The 22542-nt window shown below is 45.5% G+C and overlaps 1 protein-coding gene across 4 annotated transcripts in view; it reads left to right on the top strand.

The window, feature by feature from the left end:
- The window catches only part of TMEFF1 (transmembrane protein with EGF like and two follistatin like domains 1), a 329513-nt gene that overhangs the window by 113636 nt on the left and 193335 nt on the right, over positions 1-22542 (top strand). Inside the window, exons 1-2 of one of the 4 annotated variants that reach the window (XM_073587847.1) lie at positions 5668-5788; positions 6692-6804. In XM_073587847.1, coding sequence (XP_073443948.1) covers positions 5740-5788; positions 6692-6804 — 162 coding nt within the window. In that variant the 5' untranslated portion in view covers positions 5668-5739. Of the gene's footprint in view, positions 1-5667; positions 5789-6691; positions 6805-22542 lie in introns of those variants that run through there. The other 3 variants (XM_073587848.1, XM_073587849.1, XM_073587846.1) reach the window with 3 other exon arrangements.

Raw genomic sequence — 22542 nt, 5'->3', positions numbered from 1 at the left:
AAACACTTTGCTAGAGGCAAAGCTGTTCACTCTACCTAAGCATGCGGTTACCTGCCGACAGTGTGAACCCGGCCTGAGACGCCACGTGGCATGTCTCAGCCGCCATGCATGGCACTCGGTAAGCGGCAGTGTGAGGTCAGCGTGTATGGTATATACTGTATCCTGTCCGCTCCACGCTGCAGGAGTCAGCGTTAGGATGGGACGTCACGTGGTGGGGGCATTCAAAAGTTTGCTATGTGGTCCTCACTCCTCTAGTTCTGCCCTGTTGGTAAACATTTGCCAGAATAATTATGGACATTTTTTTAACATCAAGAAGTCCAGGCCTTAAGTGTCATGCAGTGATGGTCTTCAGCAAGGAAGGGGATCCTCAAACTGTCCCTGGAACAGGTATGGGATGGTAATTATCCCTGTCCCGTGGTACTCTTGAAGATAGAGAGACCTGAGACTCCGACCATACTATAATCCTGTTAAACCCTGATCTGTCCCCTCCCACACCCCATGAGGCAAGGGACAGAAAAGGTAAACAAGACACACAGACAAAACAGGGATAACAGAAAACCTCTATCAAAAGCACTAACCAACAATAGGAAGAAGGATAGGAACAGGGAGGAATAAACTAAATGGGAACAGGGATCAGGAGATACAGTTGTGGCCAAAAGTATTGACACCCCTGCAATTCTGTCAGATAATACTCAGTTTCTTCCTGAAAATGATTGCAAACACAAATTCTTTGGTATTATTATCTTCATTTAATTTGTCTTAAATGAAAAAACACAAAAGAGAATGAAGCAAAAAGCAAAACATTGATCATTTCACACAAAACTCCAAAAATGGGCCAGACAAAAGTATTGGCACCCTCAGCCTAATACTTGGTTGCACAACCTTTAGCCAAAATAACTGCGACCAACCGCTTCCGGTAACCATCAACGAGTTTCTTACAATGCTCTGCTGGAATTTTAGACCATTCTTCTTTGGCAAACTGCTCCAGGACCCTGATATTTGAAGGGTGCCTTCTCCAAATGCCATTTTTAGATCTCTCCACAGGTGTTCTATGGGATTCAGGTCTGGACTCATTGCTGGCCACCTTAGAAGTCTCCAGTGCTTTCTCTCAAACCATTTTCTAGTGCTTTTTGAAGTGTGTTTTGGGTCATTGTCCTGCTGGAAGACCCATGACCTCTGAGGGAGACCCAGCTTTCTCACACTGGGCCCTACATTATGCTGCAAAATTTGTTGGTAGTCTTCTGACTTCATAATGCCATGCACACGGTCAAGCAGTCCAGTGCCAGAGGCAGCAAAGCAACCCCAAAACATCAGGGAACCTCCGCCATGTTTGACTGTAGGGACCGTGTTCTTTTCTTTGAATGCCTCTTTTTTTCTCCTGTAAACTCTATGTTGATGCCTTTGCCCAAAAAGCTCTACTTTTGTCTCATCTGACCAGAGAACATTCTTCCAAAACGTTTTAGGCTTTTTCAGGTAAGTTTTGACAAACTCCAGCCTGGCTTTTTTATGTCTCGGGGTAAGAAGTGGGGTCTTCCTGGGTCTCCTACCATACAGTCCCTTTTCATTCAGACGCAGACGGATAGTACGGGTTGACACTGTTGTACCCTCGGACTGCAGGGCAGCTTGAACTTGTTTGGATGTTAGTCGAGGTTCTTTATCCAACATCCGCACAATCTTGCGTTGAAATCTCTTGTCAATTTTTCTTTTCCGTCCACATCTAGGGAGGTTAGCCACAGTGCCATGGGCTTTAAACTTCTTGATGACACTAAGCACAGTAGACACAGGAACATTCAGGTCTTTGGAAATGGACTTGTAGCCTTGAGATTGCTCATGCTTCCTCACAATTTGGTTTCTCAAGTCCTCAGACAGTTCTTTCGTCTTCTTTCTTTTCTCCATGCTCAATGTGGTACACACAAGGACACAGGACAGAGGTTGAGTCAACTTTAATCCATATCAAGTGTGATTTAGTTATTGCCAACACCTGTTAGGTGCCACAGGTAAGTTACAGGTGCTGTTAATTACAGAAATTAGAGAAGCATCACATGATTTTTCGAACAGTGCCAATACTTTTGTCCACCCTCTTTTTTATGTTTGGTGTGGAATTATATCCAGTTTGGCTTTAGGACAATTCTTTTTGTGTTTTTTCATTTAAGACAAATTGAATGAAGATAATAATACCAAGAATTTGTGTTTGCAATCATTTTCAGGAAGAAACAGTATTATCTGACAGAATTGCAGGGGTGTCAATACTTTTGTCCACAACTGTAAATACACACACATACTACAGCAAACTAGAGATCACTACTACAACAACTCAACTACAAACACTCAACTTTAGCACACAGCACAGGAAGATTAATCTTTCAATGGCAGGGACAAGAAGGTCTGGCCAGGTTTTATAGGAAGAAGTAATGCCCAGATCAAAAGCAGCTGAAATGGAGCTGCATGCTTCTGACTAGCATAGAAAGGGTTGTTAACTTCTTCAGCACCAGATAAAATTAAATCCTTTTAATATGAGATATAAATCACACCATCTCTAGAAAAGACCTGCGAGTCATTACCCAATGTGACCATCTTACTCTAGGTCATCCAGGGGGATGTTAGACCCTTGTGACATTAAAGATGCAGATAAAATGGAGTGTGGCACAGTGCTGGGAGGACACTTTGTAATATAGCTTTGTGCATCTGGTGTTCCCTGGTATCCTGATGTCTGCTTATATTGTATGCTGCAATGCAAAAACAAGCTCATTATGGTAACGTTTACATATAAGCCATGTTCTGGTGGATTGTGAATAACAAATGATTTGATATACCAAAGTCTAACACACAATGCAGAGCAATATTACTGGTGGCCATGAGCTGCCAGCGAGATTCTATAATGTTTTATCACTGAATACATGGCAATATTGGATGGATGCTGGTTTTAAACCTGTCTTGGGATTTGGGGATCTATCTCTGGCCTCAGATGCGCAAGAAAGAAATATATGAAGACTAGAGTTGAGCGACTTTTGGTTTTTTAGGGTCGAGTTTCGTTTCGTGAAACCCGACTTTTCCAAAAGTCGGGTCGAGCAAGATCGGCCGACCATAGGGAAAAGTCTGGGTCATCCCGAAACGCGAAACCCAATGTAAGTCAATGGGGAATAAAAGTCGGCAGTGAGAGGACAGGAAACACACCTACAGTGCTCATTTGAATGCCAAAAGCATCAATTCTTCTTACTTAAGCTTGTCAACCTTAATTAACTTCATAATACTAGTTACGCACTGAAAAATGCACGCTCAGTACCTCAGCAGGACAAAAAAAAAATTGGGATTGCTTTTAAAAAAGCAGTTTGCAGAGCAGTGGGTAAACAGCAATGCAGCCGTCAGGAAGCCTTAGAAGGCAGCCTAACAACCAACACCGCTGATCCAGCAAAATATAGCCTCCCCTTGCACTGCACACACAGTGACTGGTGTGTTGTACAGGCAAAATCGCTAGCAGCAGAAGCAGTTTTTGGTGTCTTCTTACCTGCCTAACGCTCTCCCTACAGAATCAGCAGCAGCAGCAGCAGCTCTCCCTATTCTGAGATCAGCATGAGGAACATGGCGGTCAGCGTGCACGCCCTTTTATACCCCCTGTGACGCCCACCAAAGCAAGCCAATCACTTGCATGCCCTTCTGAAAGATGGTGGTGACCCCTGCCTATGTCATCACGTTGCCCACAGTGTCCGTGGATCCTGATTGGCTGAAAAAGAGCGCAAAACAAACTTTTGAAACGCGACTTTGGCACGTAAGTCGCCGAACTCGTGGCCGACCTCATCCTAGGGTCGGGTTTCGTTTCATGAAACCCGACTTTGCCAAAAGTCGGCGACTTTTGAAATTTTTCAACCCGTTTCGCTCAACTCTAATGAAGACCATGAACTGTCATTATTGATTGTTTCCAGATAATCATACTGTGACTATACCTAGAGCTAGGGCTGGAGCAATGATTTCTCTGGATCTTTGGCGATCATTGGAATGTAGTCATGCTTAAAGGGGTAGTCTCAAGTTTGAAAATAATCCCCTGTTCACTGGTTGGGTGATAACTCACCGATTGAAGAAGGGTCCAACTGCTGTGGCCCCCAGTAATTTCAAGAAATGGTTCTCTGAAGTGCTCCGGCTGAATGGAGCCAAGGTTGATTATGCTCACTGCCGCTCCATTTATTCTAATTGGAACGCCAAAGATTAGCTGAGTTCAGCACTCTGCAATCTCTTGCACTCCCATTAAGAATGAATTGAGCAGTAGTGTGCATGATCAACCACCGCTCCATTCAGCATGGGCTCTGAGACCCATTTCTCGGTATTATTGGGGCCATGACTGTTGGCCCTCTATTGGAAAGCTATTCGTGGGCTAGGGATATCTTTCAAACTTGAGAATATCCCTTTAAAAATGAATGTACTTTATTAACCCTAGAACATTGATGTAACATTGTGTTGATGTTATGAAGCATGTTTGATTAAAATATCGCATGTTGGAAGTAATAGTATTTGATGTGTGATGGCAGAAGCTAATTCTAAACACATACTGGCGGTGACGTCTCTAATTTATCCTGTGTAATCTACCTTCCATTTTGAAATAATTAGGAACACATCAAAGCAATCAATTGGCACAGCTGTGTCATAATTGCTGCTAATTCACTTAGAGATATGTATCTTACAGCACATTTACACCATGTTTCAGAACACATTAGGAGGCTGCTGAACTGAGACTTGTAGCTTTCTCCAGCTCCATTGTGCTTCCGGCATTTCTTGTCCGCGGTGTATGGTATTTTAGGCTTTCCTATATCTATCCCATATCTATGCACCCCATATTTATATATATCCATCTAATGTAACATCAGCTTAGTTATGCAGACAGAAGCTAAACTGAGAAAGGTAAGGAATGTTCTCCATGTGCATGGCATGAGATGGAGGCCGGGCAGCTGTCATGGGAGCACTACCGCCGGGTTTAATAGCACCTTGCCACGCACAGGCAAAGTAATTCCAGCCTTTTGCTTATTTGAGGACTTGAGACCGCTGCTGACAGGAGATAAATACTTCAAATTTGACTTCTTTCATATGAAATGCTGAACTCGTATTTTCCTATTTTTCTCTTAAATTAACCTGAGCTGATCTAAGTAATTTATGTTGGAAGTTTAGTTTATTTTACATCTATATAGATCATCGTACATATTTTTTCTTTTCGTTAATTTGTTTCCTAAATGCAGAGTTAAAGGGACCCTGTAATGTCCTCAAACACTATTACCTGCAGATAGCTGCTGAGGTATTCGCACCGCACGCACCTCTATGAGTGAAATCTGGTGGCTCCTGGGAGGAATAGTGATAATTTTCTCTTGGTAGCCAAGCTTTCACAGGGATACTACGACAAAAAGTGGCCAGAAGATCGCAGCGTCTGGTTACACGCACTCCTGTACCTATTAGAACTGCTTCACTATCACATTAAACAGTGCAGGTTTTCCTTGCTCTGTCATGGCAAGGATTAATCAGTTAGTTCATCTACTAGAGCTCCCGAGCCTGAATATTCTCAGCTGTTCTGTGTTGGCCACTCCGCTCTTGTATATTTGCTCGTGGCAAGGATTAATCAGTTAGTTAATCTACTGGAGCTCCTGAGCCTGAATATTCTCAGCTGTTCTGTGTTGGCCACTCCGCTCTAGTATATTTGCTTGTCACTGGTACTTAGGAGTTGCCAGTGATAGATATACTTGCTGGTGAAGGAGAAAGTTCATGAAGATGGCGGTTGAAGAGTTTTTCTGGAGATTGCTGTGTGGAGTTGGTTTGCATGTTTTTCCTTATCCTCTCACATTTGGTTTCCTCTTCCTATACCATCCCTGTTTCCCAATCTGTTGTTTTGTGAGTGTATTTGTATGAGAGTAGTTTTCATTTATCCCTGTCTGTTTACCCATCTGGTTCATGTTTTCCTATACACTTCACCTACCTGGGTGGGGGAGGGATCAGATAAGGGTTAAGTTAGGAGCATAGATCGATAGGTATGAGACGCTGGCGTCTCCATCATTAAGTGTAAATCAGTGGACAGTGATATACTAGGGTGCCCCTAGTTCGAGGGATCGGGTAGGTGCCCACAGTCTCTTGTCACTACATGACACAAGCTTTCAGTAAGACTGCCATACTTCATTGTAAGGCAATCAACCTGCAGATTAACCCGATATCTGCAGGTTAATATTGCTTGAAGACATGACGGTTCCCTTTAAACAACTTTCTAAATAGTTTTTTTTTCTTGCTATTTACTGCTAAGGTACTCAGCCTAGGCAGGGGAGTGTGGGGTAAACAGCCTTGACCCAATGATTTTATCTGCACTAGCACATTGTAGCAAATAATCAGCTCAAAAGAAGGATTGCTGGTGATGAAAGCACCACATAACCCAAGTGAGATTCTGGGCTCAAACTAACTTTCACATTATTGCTCCATGATAGGCAACTACGCAAAAACGGGATTGAGCTTGTGTTTTTTTTCAGCTGTTACCTGTGTTGTGTGAATAAGCTGAATCGATGTAAACCAGCCAAATAATAGTTTACAAGGCAGACTGTTCAAGTATTCTAAAAGAAAATAATTTTTTTTGTTATAGAATGCTTATATGGATGGCCAGTAATATTGATTATTCAATTCTCATAACACAATTACTGTTAATTATTATCTCATATAACTTTTTATATTACAGAATTGAACATGAGGGAGTCGGAAGTACGACGAGTGTGTGATGAAACAGTCTGCAAATATGGAGGCGTCTGCAAAGAAGATGGGGATGGAATGAAATGTGCCTGCCAGTTTCAGGTAAAGACTTCCACACTATGAAAGTGTTCACATGAGACAGATATTCTGCGACTTTTTCACTGTGGAAATTTTGCAGGATTTTATACATGTTTTTAAGCCAAAAAAAGTGTCTGAAGGTAGCCATGTAATCAAAAGGGGAAGGAAGCTGTAAACCAAATCCTTGAGAAACTTCTGCACAATGTGCTTAGGTATCAGGAAAATAACGTTCTAATTCTATTCATGTGAGGACTTTAGGCCTTTTTGTCTATGATGTGAAATAAGTGCTATGAATTTTCTGCACCTGCTTTGTAATTATTATGTAGCATTTTGGTCTTTTAGTATTTTCATAAGAAATGAATCGTTTAATGTCAGTTGTAGTTAATATATTTTCAAAAGATTTTTTTACTGCTGCCTTCAAATCTTTTAACCCATCCAGATGTCTGGAAGAAAATCCTGCAGGTGCATAATTATAATAATTAGAATTATTTGCTGCCTTTTTGCCAAGAGAAAAAAAGCTATAGCTTATTCACGAAATGAGAAAAATATCAAACGCTAAGTGGAGATGGGTGCTGTACGTGACTGGCTCCGTGCGCAGATCCGTGTGCTCTTCCACATACCGGACAGGAGCTGCCTGTACTAGGCATACATGTGCTGCCTGTTGTGACCCAAATTACACTTATAGGACCTTCAGTCTTAGGCCACGTTCACACGGTCAGTATTTGGTCGGTATTTCACCTCAGTATGTGTAAGCCAAAACCAGGAGTGAAACAATCAGAGGAAAAGTATAATAGTAACACGTCACCACTTCTGGATTTATCACCCACTCCTGGTTTTGGCTTACAGATACTGAGGTAAAAAACTGACCAAATACTGAATGTGTGAACATGATCTGAGACCTCGTTCACACTACTCTGTTACTCCCGCTGTTATCCAATGGGGCAGTGCAGAAGAGCGATATCTTTCACTGACTGAATCTGTGTGTGAAAAAATTGCTGCATACGCTAGTCTCTTCCGTAAATTTGATGCGACTCACCCGTTGCTCAAAAAAAAAAACCTGATGTCATACGGAGTCACGGTGTAGTATTTGATTTTTACGGGTACATTCTAATAAGGTAACATAGGACACTGTAAATGGTCATGTAAGTATTTAATAGCTGCTTCTGTAAAAAAAAAAAAAAAGGATTGTACACGGATGACAACTGAAAAAAAAAATGGTTCTCTTTTCTGGATGGAACTGTGCGATGTGTTTTTTTTTTTTTTTTTTTTTTTTTTTTTTTTTTTATAAGCTCATGTGATCCTAGTCTTATGGTCACTAACACATCATAGTGTTCCAAAGGAACAAGTTATAGGGTACCATCCTGCGTAACAGGGAGGGATGGTGCAAAAATACCAGTGGGTGTATTTGTTGTTTTGTACCTCTATCTGTGTTGTTCACACCGCTGACAGATGGAGCTTTGTCAGCTCACTGACAGCCGCAGCAATCACAGAGGCTAGCAGTTTCATATTGGTATCCTGGGACTTAAGAAAGGTCTCCGTTGCTGATTAGTACTAAAGCCTGTACTTTTTATATGTGCAGGCAGTATTGTACAGTACTATCTACAGTATTCGCATAAGACATTATACATTAGTGTTTTTTCCTTAAGTTTAAAGGTAAAAGTACCCTTCACTGGACAAGAAATATGATATATAAAAAGCACCACAACTTAAAAGAAATGGTTTAAATAGTTTACAGTGTTCATTCATGCCATTGTAGCCAACTGCCTAATATTGCATGGGTTCTAACCGTATTGCCAGAAAAGGTTATGATGTTTCGAGGATCTGGAGAAATTGGAGGCCAAGCCAACATGATGAACTTAAGTCAAGTCTTTCAAACCATTCTTGAACAATTTTAGCAGTGTGCATTATCCTGCTGACATAAGCCAATGCCAGCAGGGTAAAATGCTGCCATGAAGGGTTGTACATGGTCCTACAGTGTTTGGGTAGATGGTGCATGTCAAAGCAACATCTACATGAAAAGAAGGAGCCTCCAAGCAGAACATTGCCCAGAGCATCACACTCCTTCATCATCTCTCTCTCTTCTACAGATAAGTAGCTCACAGACTTCCGCTTGTCTTCAAGAATCTCAGCAAACATCAGACCAAGCCACCATATTTCATTTCTCCATAGTTTGGTTCTGATGCTCATGTATCCATTATACAGTAAATACTTTCGGTGGTGGCAGGGTTCGGCATGGGCTACATAGCCCTGTAGACAGCAAATAGGAAGGTACTCTTAATTCTGAAATCTTTTGTGTAATATTCAGTGTTAACTTCATGACTCTGGAAAGATCGAGTTCCTGTGACTTTCACCCCACATCCCCCCCCCCCCCCTTCCCGGCATTCCCACCTCCTATCTCTGAACAAAGGACACACCACACATTCGTCTTTGAATAAGGATGGCCACAGCAGCCAACTTTTAATAATAATTAAAGACACTTGGTGGGTCCCTCGAAGCTACTACTGGTCTGGTCTGGTGATTGTGCCGTTGACATTGCCTTTTCCCTCCCAGCCTTACTTCCAGCCGCGCCTTTTTTCTGCTCAGAAGCACCATGAATCGAGGGAAGAGGTTGCCTCCACCGTTAACCTGTACCTGACTACCGTTGTCGAGTACCCAATCATCTTTACTGTGCACCTGACTACCATCGTCGGGTGCCCCCATAATGTGACCCCGACTTCCTCGCTGGGCATCACCCAATTCTCACCAGACCACCAACACATAACCATTCAATAAAGGATGCCTACAACTATTCTCTCAAGCCATCCCGGAGGGTGAGAGCTAGCAGCTGCCTGGAGACCACATCCATGCCAGTAAGAGAAGGGGCCTGTATGGTGTGGGGAGCGCGGATGGTGGGTGTCTTGTTGTCCAGACATCCTTGGTCAAAGAGGGTTGCAGCCCCTACTGTATCCTTTTCATTGTCCCCGACCCCTCCTCTGCCTATGTCACTTCCCCCTTGCTTTTTTGCCCTCTTTCCCCTGTCACTTCCTCCCTGCCAGTATCATGCCCGCCTACCCCCAAACCTCCGGGTCTCATCCAGCGGCTATTTGTGGTCCAGTGGCTCTTGTAGGATCAAACTAGGCTAGATAGGTTTCTCATGCATCAGTAATCCTTAGGAGCTCCTAACCATGGCATCGGTTCTCCTTCCTTGGACCACTTTTGTCAGTTCCCAACTACTGCATACCAAGAATACCCCCACCCCATAGAGATGCTCAGATTCACTTGTCCAGCAATCAAAGTTTAGCCCTTGTAAAAGTCACTCAGATCTTTACAATTTCCCAAATGTCCTGCTTTCTTGAAAAAAACAGTTGTTTATTTGCTGCCTAATATATCCTACAACTTGATAGGTGCCATGCTTACAAGGTAATCAATGTTAGTCATTTCACTTGTCAGTGGTTTTAATGATATGGAAAATAGCCATATATTATGGTAAATGGAAATTTACTAAGCATTAAAATACAGAAATAGCTTCTTGTCATGCATCCTGTCAATATAAAAAATATCTAGAAATTAAATTATAGAATAGTGCTAAAAAATTCACAACTTGTCTAGAAAACCAGAATTCAAGGAAAAATAAAATTTCATTTGAAACAGTAAAACAGTTACTTGCCATGAAAACCACAATTCTTTTCCCCTCTCATTTCCACCTATTAATTTAGTGTATAGATATTTTTCCTATGTTTGGGCGTTGTCATCATAAGTAGTTACATCTCACTTTCGAGTGACAAACCATGGTTTAGCTGCAGAAATAGCTGCTGTGTTGGACAAGAATATGACTTATGGTCACCTGCAATGTCTTAGAAACACTCCATTTGTGCCGCAGTAAATAAACCTGTGAGTGTCTGGCTTTATGTCCACATACATCAGCACACTGGAATAAACTGTTAGCTGGATATATGACTTACATTTGCTTTTTCCACATTTATTGCCTTAGTGTATCATATATATTGCCAATATTTATAGTGGAGAACTCTATCTCTCATCTGACCCCTGTTAAGGCTTCCTGTCTCTGTACACTACTGTGCCGTACCAATGAATACAGTGGTCATATTACTTATTATTAGTATTTTCTTTCTGCCAGCACTAAATACAATAAGGGGGTTGACAAGTTTATTATTCCATCAGATTGCTCTGTTTAATAATAAAATTAGCCTTAATTACTCACCCTCCTCTCCCCCGGCTCTACCATTGCTAATCCACCAGTGCCCCCTGTCCTTGACATTGCTCCAAAATTGACCTCATGAGTAGAGATGAGCGAACCTTTTAGGGTTCAGTTCGGCTTGGATCGGCGAACTTCCCGATGTTCGTTGAACTTATCCAAATCCCATTGAATTCATTGGGAGGTAAAACCAAATGCATAGACAACAACTTGAGGGTGGCCTAAAAGCTGCCAAAACACCAGGGAAAGTGGCATCAATTGACCCAGAGTTCAAATAGTATTATTGTGCAGCATGATTGCATGGGAGAGAGCCTGGGACAGGGATTGGACTAGTATTTCTAGCTTAAACATTGATAAGTAACAGGTGAATGAGTGACAGACAATACACATGCAGGAGACCCAACTTGGAGTCTAGACATTTCCAAAAATTAGGGGCAGACACAAGGAAATGTGTCATCAATTGACCTACAGTATAAATGTTATAATGGCGCAGCAGTCAGGCATGAGACCGGGTCTTGGTCAGCATTTACAGCTTTGAAATTAAGTTAAAATTAAGAGATTGGTGAGGGACCAGTGTAGACCTGCTGGGCTGGTAGCTTTGATACACCATGCAACAGCTCAAACTGCTCTTCTGCTCAGCCACACTCAGGTGGCACAAATATCAGCTTTGTAGACTACAATTTTTAGAAACATTTAAAAAAAGTAACACGGGTAGTTGATTGAAAGTAAGTTCAGGCCTGCCGGTCTGGGAGCCCTGCTGCTACAGGCAACACATGAAAAGGAGACCCAACTTGGAGTCAAAACATTTCCAAAAATTAGGGTCAGACACCAAGACAAGTGGCATCAATTGACCCACAGTAGAAATGTTTTAATGGCACAGCAGTCAGGAAAGTGCCATGCATGAGACAGGGTCTGGGCCAACATTTACAGCTTTAAAATTAAGAAGTGGATGAGTGACCGCTGTAGGTCTGCTGTGCTGGGAGCCCAGCCAAATTCAGGCAACCCACATGAAGGAGACCCAACTTGGAGTCAAAATATTTCCAAATATTAGGGTCAGACACCAGGAAAAGTGGCATCAATTGACTCACAGTAGAAATTTTATAATGATGCAGGATGGATGGGACAGGGCCTTTCCCAGCATTTCTAACTTACAAATTGATCAGTAAGAGGCGGATGAGTGACAGGTGTAACAACAGCAGTAGTAGCAACAAAAGCCACCACAAGGTGTCACAGACTGCAATAACACAAGATCAATGCAGTACATTGTAAACTACATCATCGCCTAGTCTGCCCAGTCTGCGACTGGAGTGCAGAAGTCATTGGAGATCCTTGACTTGTTCATCTTGATGAAAGTTAGTCGGCCCATATTTTCAGGGGACAGCTGGATGCGCTTAGCTGTCAGGACACCACCAGCAGCGCTGAAGACATGTTCTGAGAAAACGCTGGCTGCCGGGCATGACAATACCTCCAAACCATGCATGCAAAAGGGTCCAAACTCCCACTGATGGCATCGATATTGAGCTCTAAATACTCCTGCCCATTCTCTCCAATCAGTCACTATGTGTCAGACTTGTGCTCTGCCCTGCTAGTGCACGTGATGGTCTTAAAAATGTGTGAAACGACTCACAGAAATTGCTTCTGCTACTTACACTGTTGCTAATGTTTTTTTGCGCTGATGGCTCAACGTTTCTGGTGTTGGAAGCCAAGAACTGCGATACACTCTCTGCCTCACTAATGTCTTGGGGAAAACCACTCTTAAGATTGTCTACAACCGTCTTTTGATACTCCAGCATGCGCACGTCCCTTTCCAGAGGGGGAAGCATCTGGTAAAATTTACTCTTGTACTGTGTATCTAACAGAGTGGCCACCCAGTAGTCAGCACTATTTCTAATAATAATAGGGGCATCATGTTGCAGTGAGTGCAGCAAGAAGGCACTCATGTGTCGGGCGCTTCCATGGGGTCCAAATCCATGGTGTGTTGGTGGTGGGGAAACACTCAAGCTTGCTTCCTCCTTCCCCTCCCACCAAGCACGGACAACAGAGGGGATCATTATCCTCTTCATCTCCTGACTGTTGCGCGCCCATCACCTTGTCCTTCTCCATTTGCTCCTTGGCTCCTGTACCTTCACTAACAGTTTGTCTGGTAACATGAGCCTCCCTCAATGAATGTTATCCACCCTCAAATTGCACCCGCCAGTGCGACAACAGCACAGAACTTAAAGATATTGTTATCCCTTCCGCATCCTCCCCTGCTTCTTCCTCTTCCTCTGGGACCACCATCTCCTCGTGCAGACTATTCAAAGTGTGGTCCGGTTTGTAGATGACCATAATAGTGTTGCTAATGATGGCATCGTCAGCATTAACCATCTTAGTAACCATTTGGAAACTGTGCAGAAGGGTGCAGAGGTCCTTCATCTGTGCCCAGGTTCAGACCGTTATCGTACACAACCTTCCCTGGCCCCAGGTTCAGTGGAGGAAGCAATTGCTCAAACTTAGGCTGTACAGCTCTCCACAACTCTTGAGCTGTGTGACTGAGATCTTGAAGGCCTATTAATTTAAAGGCTGCCCGATAGTGGTGAGCCCTGGCTGCGCAGTACAGAGGTGGGCGGATTCTCTCTGCACTGTAGTAACAAGTGTCTCATTAAGAGAGAAGTAAAGGTCCTAGAAGACGACGATTAGAGATACCACTCCAGCGCTGCAATATAAAAAAATGCTGTAGTAGTGTTTTAGGCTAGGCAGCTAAAAATACATTTCACCGACAAACAATTATTTTGCTTGTTACTTGGGTGATTGGTAACCTGTTGAAACTGTGTGATTATGGGGAGATGAACGTTCCTGGGAATTTACCCTGAAGAGTGGTAAATGTAATACAGTTAGTAATAGCTGACCGAGTGCCTCCACAATGTGTGTAATATTGCAGACAAAGGATAACTGCCTACTGGTAGTATTGCAGGGGCATTGCTAAACTCAGGGCCCAAGCCCAAAGGGTAATGTTTGACAAAATAGCCACATAACACACTATTTGTATATTCCAGTCCTTTCATTGTGTAGAGCTGTAACTGATCAATGCCATTAGCACAATCTAGAACAATATCTAAGTATTGACAATTTCTTAGATTACATATCGATGAAATTTTACACACATGTATTACATCAGAATAAGAGGGGAAATCATAAGAAGTCATACAAAAAGATTTTCCTTTTCCTTTACTCATAGACTCTGGAATGGAGTAACATATACCTTACATAGAAGTGAAATTGCATGGCATTTACCACATAATGTCTGCAATAGAAGAATACATTTATGAATGATTGAGGGTTTGCTGATACAAACTTGTAAAAAGCAATTCAAACATTATGACCAAATACCTACTGTTCCACCCTGCAAAGTGAGGCTGACATAAAGACTAAGTGAAAACTGACAGCTGCTCATAAATATTACCCAGACAATGTATAAATTGTTTAACAGTTCATAAATCAATAGTGATAAACACGTATCCAATACATATACAGTATGCCTATGTCCTGTGTGGGTTTGTAGCCAAAATCCTGCCATGTGGTTGGATGACAGGACATTTACATATGTGAGCCAATAGAGGGGGATCGGACACCTAATTGATACTGTAGAGGCAGGCTCGGACTGGCCCACAGGAGAATCTTCTAGTGCGCCCCTGTGCAGTAGCAGGCCACCACCCTCTTACATGAGCAGTACTTGCCACAGTACACTTGATTCACTATATACACACAAAATGCAGCATCTTTGTATTCAACAATCAACCCATTTTATCTCATCGGGAGGGCAGTAACATCACGATGGGGGCAGCTTTGTGGCGCTGGGGGTGGCGGCCCACCCACTTCCGTGCAGTCACAACCGGCAGAAAAGACGGTGTTTTGCGGCCTGTGCTGGAGATGATGTGCGGCGCTACCAGAGGGTGGCCACACCCTATCTCCAGCACAGGCCTCAAGCCACGGTCTTTCCTGCTGGCTGTGACTGCACGGAGGTGGGTGGGTAGGCAGCGGCGGGATCCGGCGCTTGTATACAGGTGGTGAGTCCTGGCGGGGGTCCGGCGGCATCCCTCTCATTACTCCCCCCTCATTACACCCTCTCCTTATACCCATTTCATTATACCCCTCGTTACACCCCTTTCACAGCCTCGTGATCACAGCGGCGGTCGGGTTCGCAGCAGCGGCCTGGATCCGAGCGGCGGTCGGGAACGCAGCAGCGTTCGGGATCGCAGCTGCATCCTGGATCCGAGTGGCATCACTCAGGTGTTCCAAAATGGCGGTCAGCATACTTCCGGTGTGGCACAGTGGATTGTGGGATTCGGGGACATCCAGATGGAAGTGGATGACGGACAATTTAAGGCAAATATATATATATATATATATATATATATATATATATATATATATATATATATATATTGTGGTGTGACAGGTGATCGCGTGGTTAATGGGAGATATGTCACATGGAGGGATGCTCCCTGCGATGCAACCCGGAGTATTTTGCCTATAGTGTACATGAGCACTAAAGATGTCATTTAGTGCACTGGGTGCGGAATGTACTCCGTTTTGCCTGAAGATATGTGTATGTTCAGGACCTGTGGTGAAGTCCTGACCATGTGACCAGCTCATGTGATCCATACCTCACCTATGGGTGTGGTTACAGGGCTATGTAATTAAGGTGTTTGGCACATGTGAGGGAGACTGGAGGAAGTCTGGCAGAGTGTGGACAGACTTCCATGTGTCCAAGTGCGACACTACAGAGAGTGGTCTGTGTTCCAAGGAAGGAGAAGCCTTCCTGTGTCTGCGGCTGCAGATAGAGCGCTGCTCTGGACATTGCCCTGACCTGTGTGCACAGGACCTAAGGGAACACAGCCCAGCTAAGGACTGTTTATGTGCTGTCTCTGGTTTATGGAGTAATAAACCCTGTGAAATTTTAAAGGAACGTGCCTCATGTTTGACTCCCGCCGCACCTAAGCGAGTCCGAATCCTTACAATTGGTGACAGACTGCGGGCAGCGATTCCCAGGAGCACAGACGGTGTGGAAAATCGTGAGTAATACTGACCGAGGTCAGAGGAAATGACTGTATGGAGATTTGTGGGATGCCTATGAGGAGAAGAGGTACCCGAGAACCTGTGTGGCTGACACCAGCAGGTAACGGACAGGAATCCGTGTTGCACCGACCTAGTGTCAGTGAGAGACTGTGCATGTGTTTTTTTTCCCTTTTCCTCGCTTCTCTGCAAAAAAAAAAAAAATCCTGAAAGTGCTTGCTGTGGCTCAGTACGCCCACGAAGGTCTCGCAGCGCGGGGACCTGATGTTTTTTCTTTTTGGGATCTCCTATTTGAGCATTGGTAGCAGACGCTGTCTGTCTACACCATCCTGCTGCAGCTTTATTGCATATGACTAAGCGGATACAGTAGTTGTGGCTTTACACAACTATTAAGGGTGAGTACCCTGTATTATGTCCTTATACCCATTATACCTGCACTGGTAAGGCCCTATGGGCGCGCTTTTGTGTTTTTTTTTTGTTTTTTTTTTTTCTTTTGAGGGCGACAAGTGGCTTCCGGTGGATCGGCGGGTCCACGAAGACGACGCAGCAGGAGCTGCAGAGACACCAGCAGCTGCTTGTGAGCGACGGCAGGAGCTGAGGCAGTGCCAGAAAGAAGTGGTGTCGTGCTTAAAGGGCCAGTACCAGCCTGAAGGGAAAAAAAAACTGTACTGTGTGAACTGTGGCCTAAGAAGTTCTGCAGGACAGACATGGGGAGATCCCGAAAAGGGGTGGAGTCCCCAAAGGGGGCGGTGGCCCAAATTGGGGTGGTAACCCAAAATGGGGTGGAGTCCCGGGAGGGGGCGGCAACCCAAAGCGGGGTGGTGGTCCAGAAAGGGGCCAAGTTTGAAGAAGTGACAGCACTGGGTGACTCAGTAGGTACGTCTGGAGTACCGCAGTGTATGTGCAGGTCTTTTTCAGAATGTGGAATATCCTTTCCAGGTAGTAATGACGGGCCACAGATGTGTACAGTGATGCTGCACCGGGAAGGAGCCTTTGGTCGGCTGGAATCAGAGAATCGGGTGACTCTGACAGGAACTCCTCTCACTTTCTCTCTGTCCGAGAAAAACGTCAGGGTTCGCTGTAAACACGGGGTCACGGTGAACTATGCAGTAGACAGAGTAGTGTTTGAGGGGACCAAAGGTGGTGAGTGCCAAGGGGGAGGGATACCACGGGACTTAGTCTATGCCTGGGAGAGGGGCCGGGACTTTGTTTTGTTTGATAACGTTTGGTCGGACGATGGAGATGCTTCGACTGTGGGGCCAGCGGACACTAAGATAGTGACGGCTCCTGACGTAGACAGGTCAGAGGTAGAACTGACCGGAAGGAGAAGGACATCTGCCCAACTTACGGACCTGACGTCTCGTGACATGACGGATGGTGGGCTGGGAGATGAGACGACTGTGAGTAGCTCGGTCAGTGAACCAACACTACAGTGCCCCTTCTGGCTGGATGGAGAACGGGTGATGGGATTGTTAGACCCTGGGAGTCCGGTATCTGTGCTAAAAACCACTCCTGGACGTTCTGTGTCGCCTGGGACGGTGACGAGAGTGAATGGCTTTGGTGGGGACGATAAAGAACTTTTGACAGCATACCTCTACATTGACACGACTGAGAGTTCCACGTACCATGTAGTGACAGTAGACCCAGACTTACAGTATACTATGGTAATAGGGCGGGACTTAGAAGCCCTGTGGGACTGGTGGACAAAAGGAGAAGTGTCTGTTGATATAATGTGTATGGGAGGTAATGGTGTGAAAAGTCCGCCTCCTAAAGTTGACAGGCCTAAGTTAAACATGACCAGAGAGAACAGTGCGTCGGCCCCACTTACGGACATGATGTCACCTGACGGGTACCAGAGAGAGACTGATAGTGGTGTGGTAATTAAAAAGAGTGGACCTGACACCCGAACAGAGAGCAACATGAACATTTCCCATGCGGTGGGGTGTGACACAGGTACCAGGCGTGACTGTAATATGTTATTGCCAGTAGCAACCACTAGGGCTGAAGACAGTGTTCGTCAGACAGAAGCACGAATCCAGTGTAATGACAGTTTGCACCAGGTAGAAGCGCACCTACGAGACTTGGAGCAAAGGCGCGAAGAGATGTGTCAGCAGCTGGCGAGGGAGTGTCTGAAGGTGGCAAGTCTGGAAGTCGCCAACTCCGCGCAGGTGGAGCGGTTGCACCACCTAGAGTCCGAGCTCTTGGCAGGCAAAGCACTGAGACAAGTGACTGAGCACAGAGTGGATGAGCTGGAGAAGGAAGTCTCTGAGCTCAGAGGTCACCTGTCAGCGTGTAAAACCATGAACAAGACCCTGTTGGAAGATATGGAGGTGCTCAGAGAGGCCCAAGAGAAGTATCAACAGGAGATTCTCAGGAGAGAGGATGAGCGTCGCTACCTGGCAGAGGAGCGAGATAAAGTTCTGCAAGAACTCAGTGGAGTAGGAAAAGGTCTTCTACGGGAGAAGTGGATGGGCGAAGACGTACAGCAGCCGTGCCCGCCTGATAGCAAGGCAGAACTGCCAAAGCCCATCTTGGAAAAGGGTCCTGAAGACTGTAAATCTCAGGAAGATGGTGAGCCAAGGGCTGCACAAGACAGTCATCCAATCGTGACGGATATCTTGAGGGAAGTGTCCGTAGGGAACCCAGAGCCATCTGTTCAGGATGAGAGCAAGTCCACGACCTTCAAGGTTGTAATTGATGTACCAGAAGACATGCAGGAAGCCTGTGCTGAGGAAGGTGTGCATGAGGCCTTTAGGAAGGCTATAGAAGCATGTAGTGTGATCTGGGCACCAGAGACGAAGCAGCTGGTCATACTGTCATCTAAGGAAGTCTCAAGGAAGCGGGTTACTATCCTGAGGGATATGCATCTACAATGCCTCCGCACAAGGCAGATGATCCTGTTGGGAAAAAAAGAAGCCGCTCGATGTCTAGAGTGTGCGAGGAAAGTTCAAAGTCAGCAGGGCATTGCAGAAGACATCATTCAAGTGCCCGGAGGTCTGGTGAGGAAAGTCATCGGAAGGTTTGGGAAAGTGATGCAGGACATGGTGAACAGGTCTGGCGTGATGAGAGTGAGGATTCTGGCTAATGACGAAACCCAGGACAAGGGTGAAGATGGGATGATTCCATTCCTCGTTGTCGGGTCCATGGAGAGCCTTGGGAATATCCGGATGCTCCTGGAGTATCGCGTGTCATACCTGAAAGAAGTAGAGCAGCTAAGACTTGAGAGGAAGCAGATCAGTAGAGAGCTGGAGGAAATGGAAAGAAGATGGCCGCCTCCTCCAACTCGCGGTATAGAAAGGCAAAGAGGTTCACTTAAGACTGGAAGTCCTAAAGATAGAGATAAGAGAGTACATAGAGATAAATGGAAGGGATGCTCTCAGGACCTTATAGACCTTAGGAGAAATGGCCAGCAGAGAGAGGACAGTAGGTGGCCTGATGGAAGAGGAAGTAGTGATGCCTCAGTTAGCTCAGAGCTGAGTCACCTAGGCAGGAGACCCTGTAGAAGACGTGGTGACAAAGATTCAGTCCAGACAAGAGGTATGGGGGCAAGGGAGTCGCAACACCATACTGACCGCCAGGGATGTGGGTGGTCTGACGTGGGCCCATGTTTATCAAAGAACAAGACAGAGTCGGATAAGGGACGCCTACTGAAGAGTTCACTAGCAGGGCCTGACTTTGATAGACGATTTGACTGGCAGAGACGACCGAGAAGGATCTCTGGTCGAGTAATAGAAAGTGCCAAGCCCCACGGCTTTAGGCAGAGGAGGGGGATATGTGGTGTGACAGGTGATCGCGTGGTTAATGGGAGATATGTCACATGGAGGGATGCTCCCTGCGATGCAACCCGGAGTATTTTGCCTATAGTGTACATGAGCACTAAAGATGTCATTTAGTGCACTGGGTGCGGAATGTACTCCGTTTTGCCTGAAGATATGTGTATGTTCAGGACCTGTGGTGAAGTCCTGACCATGTGACCAGCTCATGTGATCCATACCTCACCTATGGGTGTGGTTACAGGGCTATGTAATTAAGGTGTTTGGCACATGTGAGGGAGACTGGAGGAAGTCTGGCAGAGTGTGGACAGACATCCATGTGTCCAAGTGCGACACTACAGAGAGTGGTCTGTGTTCCAAGGAAGGAGAAGCCTTCCTGTGTCTGCGGCTGCAGATAGAGCGCTGCTCTGGACATTGCCCTGACCTGTGTGCACAGGACCTAAGGGAACACAGCCCAGCTAAGGACTGTTTATGTGCTGTCTCTGGTTTATGGAGTAATAAACCCTGTGAAATTTTAAAGGAACGTGCCTCATGTTTGACTCCCGACGCACCTAAGCGAGTCCGAATCCTTACAATATATAATCACTTGAGGAACAAGCAAAACACTTGTTTCTCAGATTATTTTGGCAGTAAATAGTTCTGTGTAAGGGCTCATGCCGAGCACAGACCACAATGCACAGACTGGCCATGGGACTCCTGACAGCTTTATATACTTCTATGAGGCTGTCACTCTTATGACTCGCCCCTGAGGCCGTGGGGTACTCGGTGCCAGGCCCGTTGATTACAATGGGAGATGTCACAGTGGCAGAGACCCGGTCCGTGGCCTCAGGCGGTTAATGTAAAAGGGGTAGAGTGATGGGGATAAAGTCATTGAGAGGATTCGTGACGCCACCTGTGGTTTCTGGTCAGTTTGACCAGTGCTGCAGGGTTTCCTCTCTGGGACAGATAGTGTGGTGCAGCAATGATGTTGTAGCCCTCCACAGGTAGGACTGTAGTCCCAGGGCAGAGTAGATGAGGTTGGCAAATGAGGAGATAGTGAGGAGAAGTAGATGGTGCAGTGTTAGGCACAGAGATGTAGCAGTGTCGAGTGGGTTGGAGCAGGAAGGAGGCAATGACAGATGAATGCAGTTCCAGTTCTTTTACTCACGTTCTTGGCACAGACAGGTACCCGCTTCAATGCCGCAGTCTCCAGATCAGGGGCTCAGCCAACTCCCAGGCAAACGGAAATAACCTTTCCAGCTCTCCCTTTCGTGTGCCTGTTCTGAACGTCTCCTTTCTAGCGCTTATACTGAAGTACTTGTAGTTGTGTGTTAAACCCAAGTTCCTCCTCTCAGATGTTCCTTGGAACTCTACTCGCATGACAAGTGACTGTAGCCTGCTTGCTTCGGGGACTCCATCCGTCATGTCCCGGCTCACACATTGGTTACCACCGTGTCTTCGAGTCTTTTGTGGGAATAGAATGGTCACAGCTCCTTTTCCTCCGGTGTCTGCTGCTGGAACATTAGTTTCACAAATGGCCTCGGGGACCGGACCCCTGCCATGCGCTTCAAACTTCGGGAAGGGTTCTGCTCTGACCCTAGTCCTTAGTTTAGTACGGAACGTAAGGAGAAGAGAACTATCTTCCTTCTGAAGAATCAGGCTTTCTATGGCTCTTTCCTGTGCCAGCAGCTCCAGGTCACAGGAGTCTGCTGCAGCACTTCCTTCACTCCATCCCTCTCTGGGGATCTTCTCTTACAGACTGACCCTTTCCTGATATTCTCCCGCTCTCTTGTGCAGTGTCAGCTCCACCCACCTCCCAGCACTCTTCGTGTTCCAAGCAGGGAGCCATGAAGGTTGCTCTGCTACACTACTGTGTTTGTGTGGGATGCAGGTGTTGGAGGCTGGTCAGGTGTTCCCATCTTACCTGGAGAGTGGGATACTACACCTCAGGAGGAGGTGCAGTACCTCTGTGGCGATTGAACCCTCAGGGGCGCCTGTTATGAATGAGTCACCGTAGGAGGCAAAAACAGAAATACTAGCTAAGTCCAGAAAACCAGAGAAGTTGGCAGCTATCGGATTGCAGACCCCTGAACCTAACAACAACTAGCAGTAGCCGTGGGGGGGGTCCTATGGTGCCCTAGACCCCTCGATCACAGCCGGAGAACTACATAGCCTAAAGACAGAAAGGGAAATCTAAACTGCCCCAGAGCAGACCCCAAAGCAATAGGCAGCCCCCAACATATAACGACGGTGAAGCAAGATGAAAAAACACTCACACAGATAAAGATAGGCTGAGCAAATGATGGGGCCAAAGCTAACTAAATAGGACAGAATAGAAAAGCTGCTGTCTGCAATCCACCAAAACCCTCTCAAACACAAGAGCCAACAGACTGATAGGGAAAAAAGCCCTGAAGACGCTAGGCTTCAAAAAGACTATATCAGTACTCAGGTATTATCTGAAGACAGAGCAAAAAGGAATTCAGCTCACCCAGCAGGGAAAGGCAGAAATCCATAAAAACAAGGCAAAACAAAACCAAAACACAAATGCAAAAAGTAGAGCAGAAAACTTAGCTTTTGAGGAGCAGGAATCAGACTGGTCTCCAAGAATCCCTCAGAGTAATCACCCGCAAGGCAGAAGGGCGTCGGCTGCCTTATATCCAGTCAGCAATCCCAGTCACCCAGTCATCATTCTGCTCAGGTGCTTTGTAATCAGCCTCACTACCTTCCTTCACCAGAAGAGGGAGTTCATCAGACCTCAAT

This window comes from Dendrobates tinctorius, unplaced genomic scaffold, assembly GCF_039654945.1.
Source record: "Dendrobates tinctorius isolate UK_male_01 unplaced genomic scaffold, ASM3965494v1 ptg000102l, whole genome shotgun sequence".
Lineage (NCBI taxonomy): Eukaryota > Metazoa > Chordata > Amphibia > Anura > Dendrobatidae > Dendrobates > Dendrobates tinctorius.
Note: the sequence above shows the minus strand (reverse complement) of the source record. Positions and strands in the feature narration are given on the sequence as shown.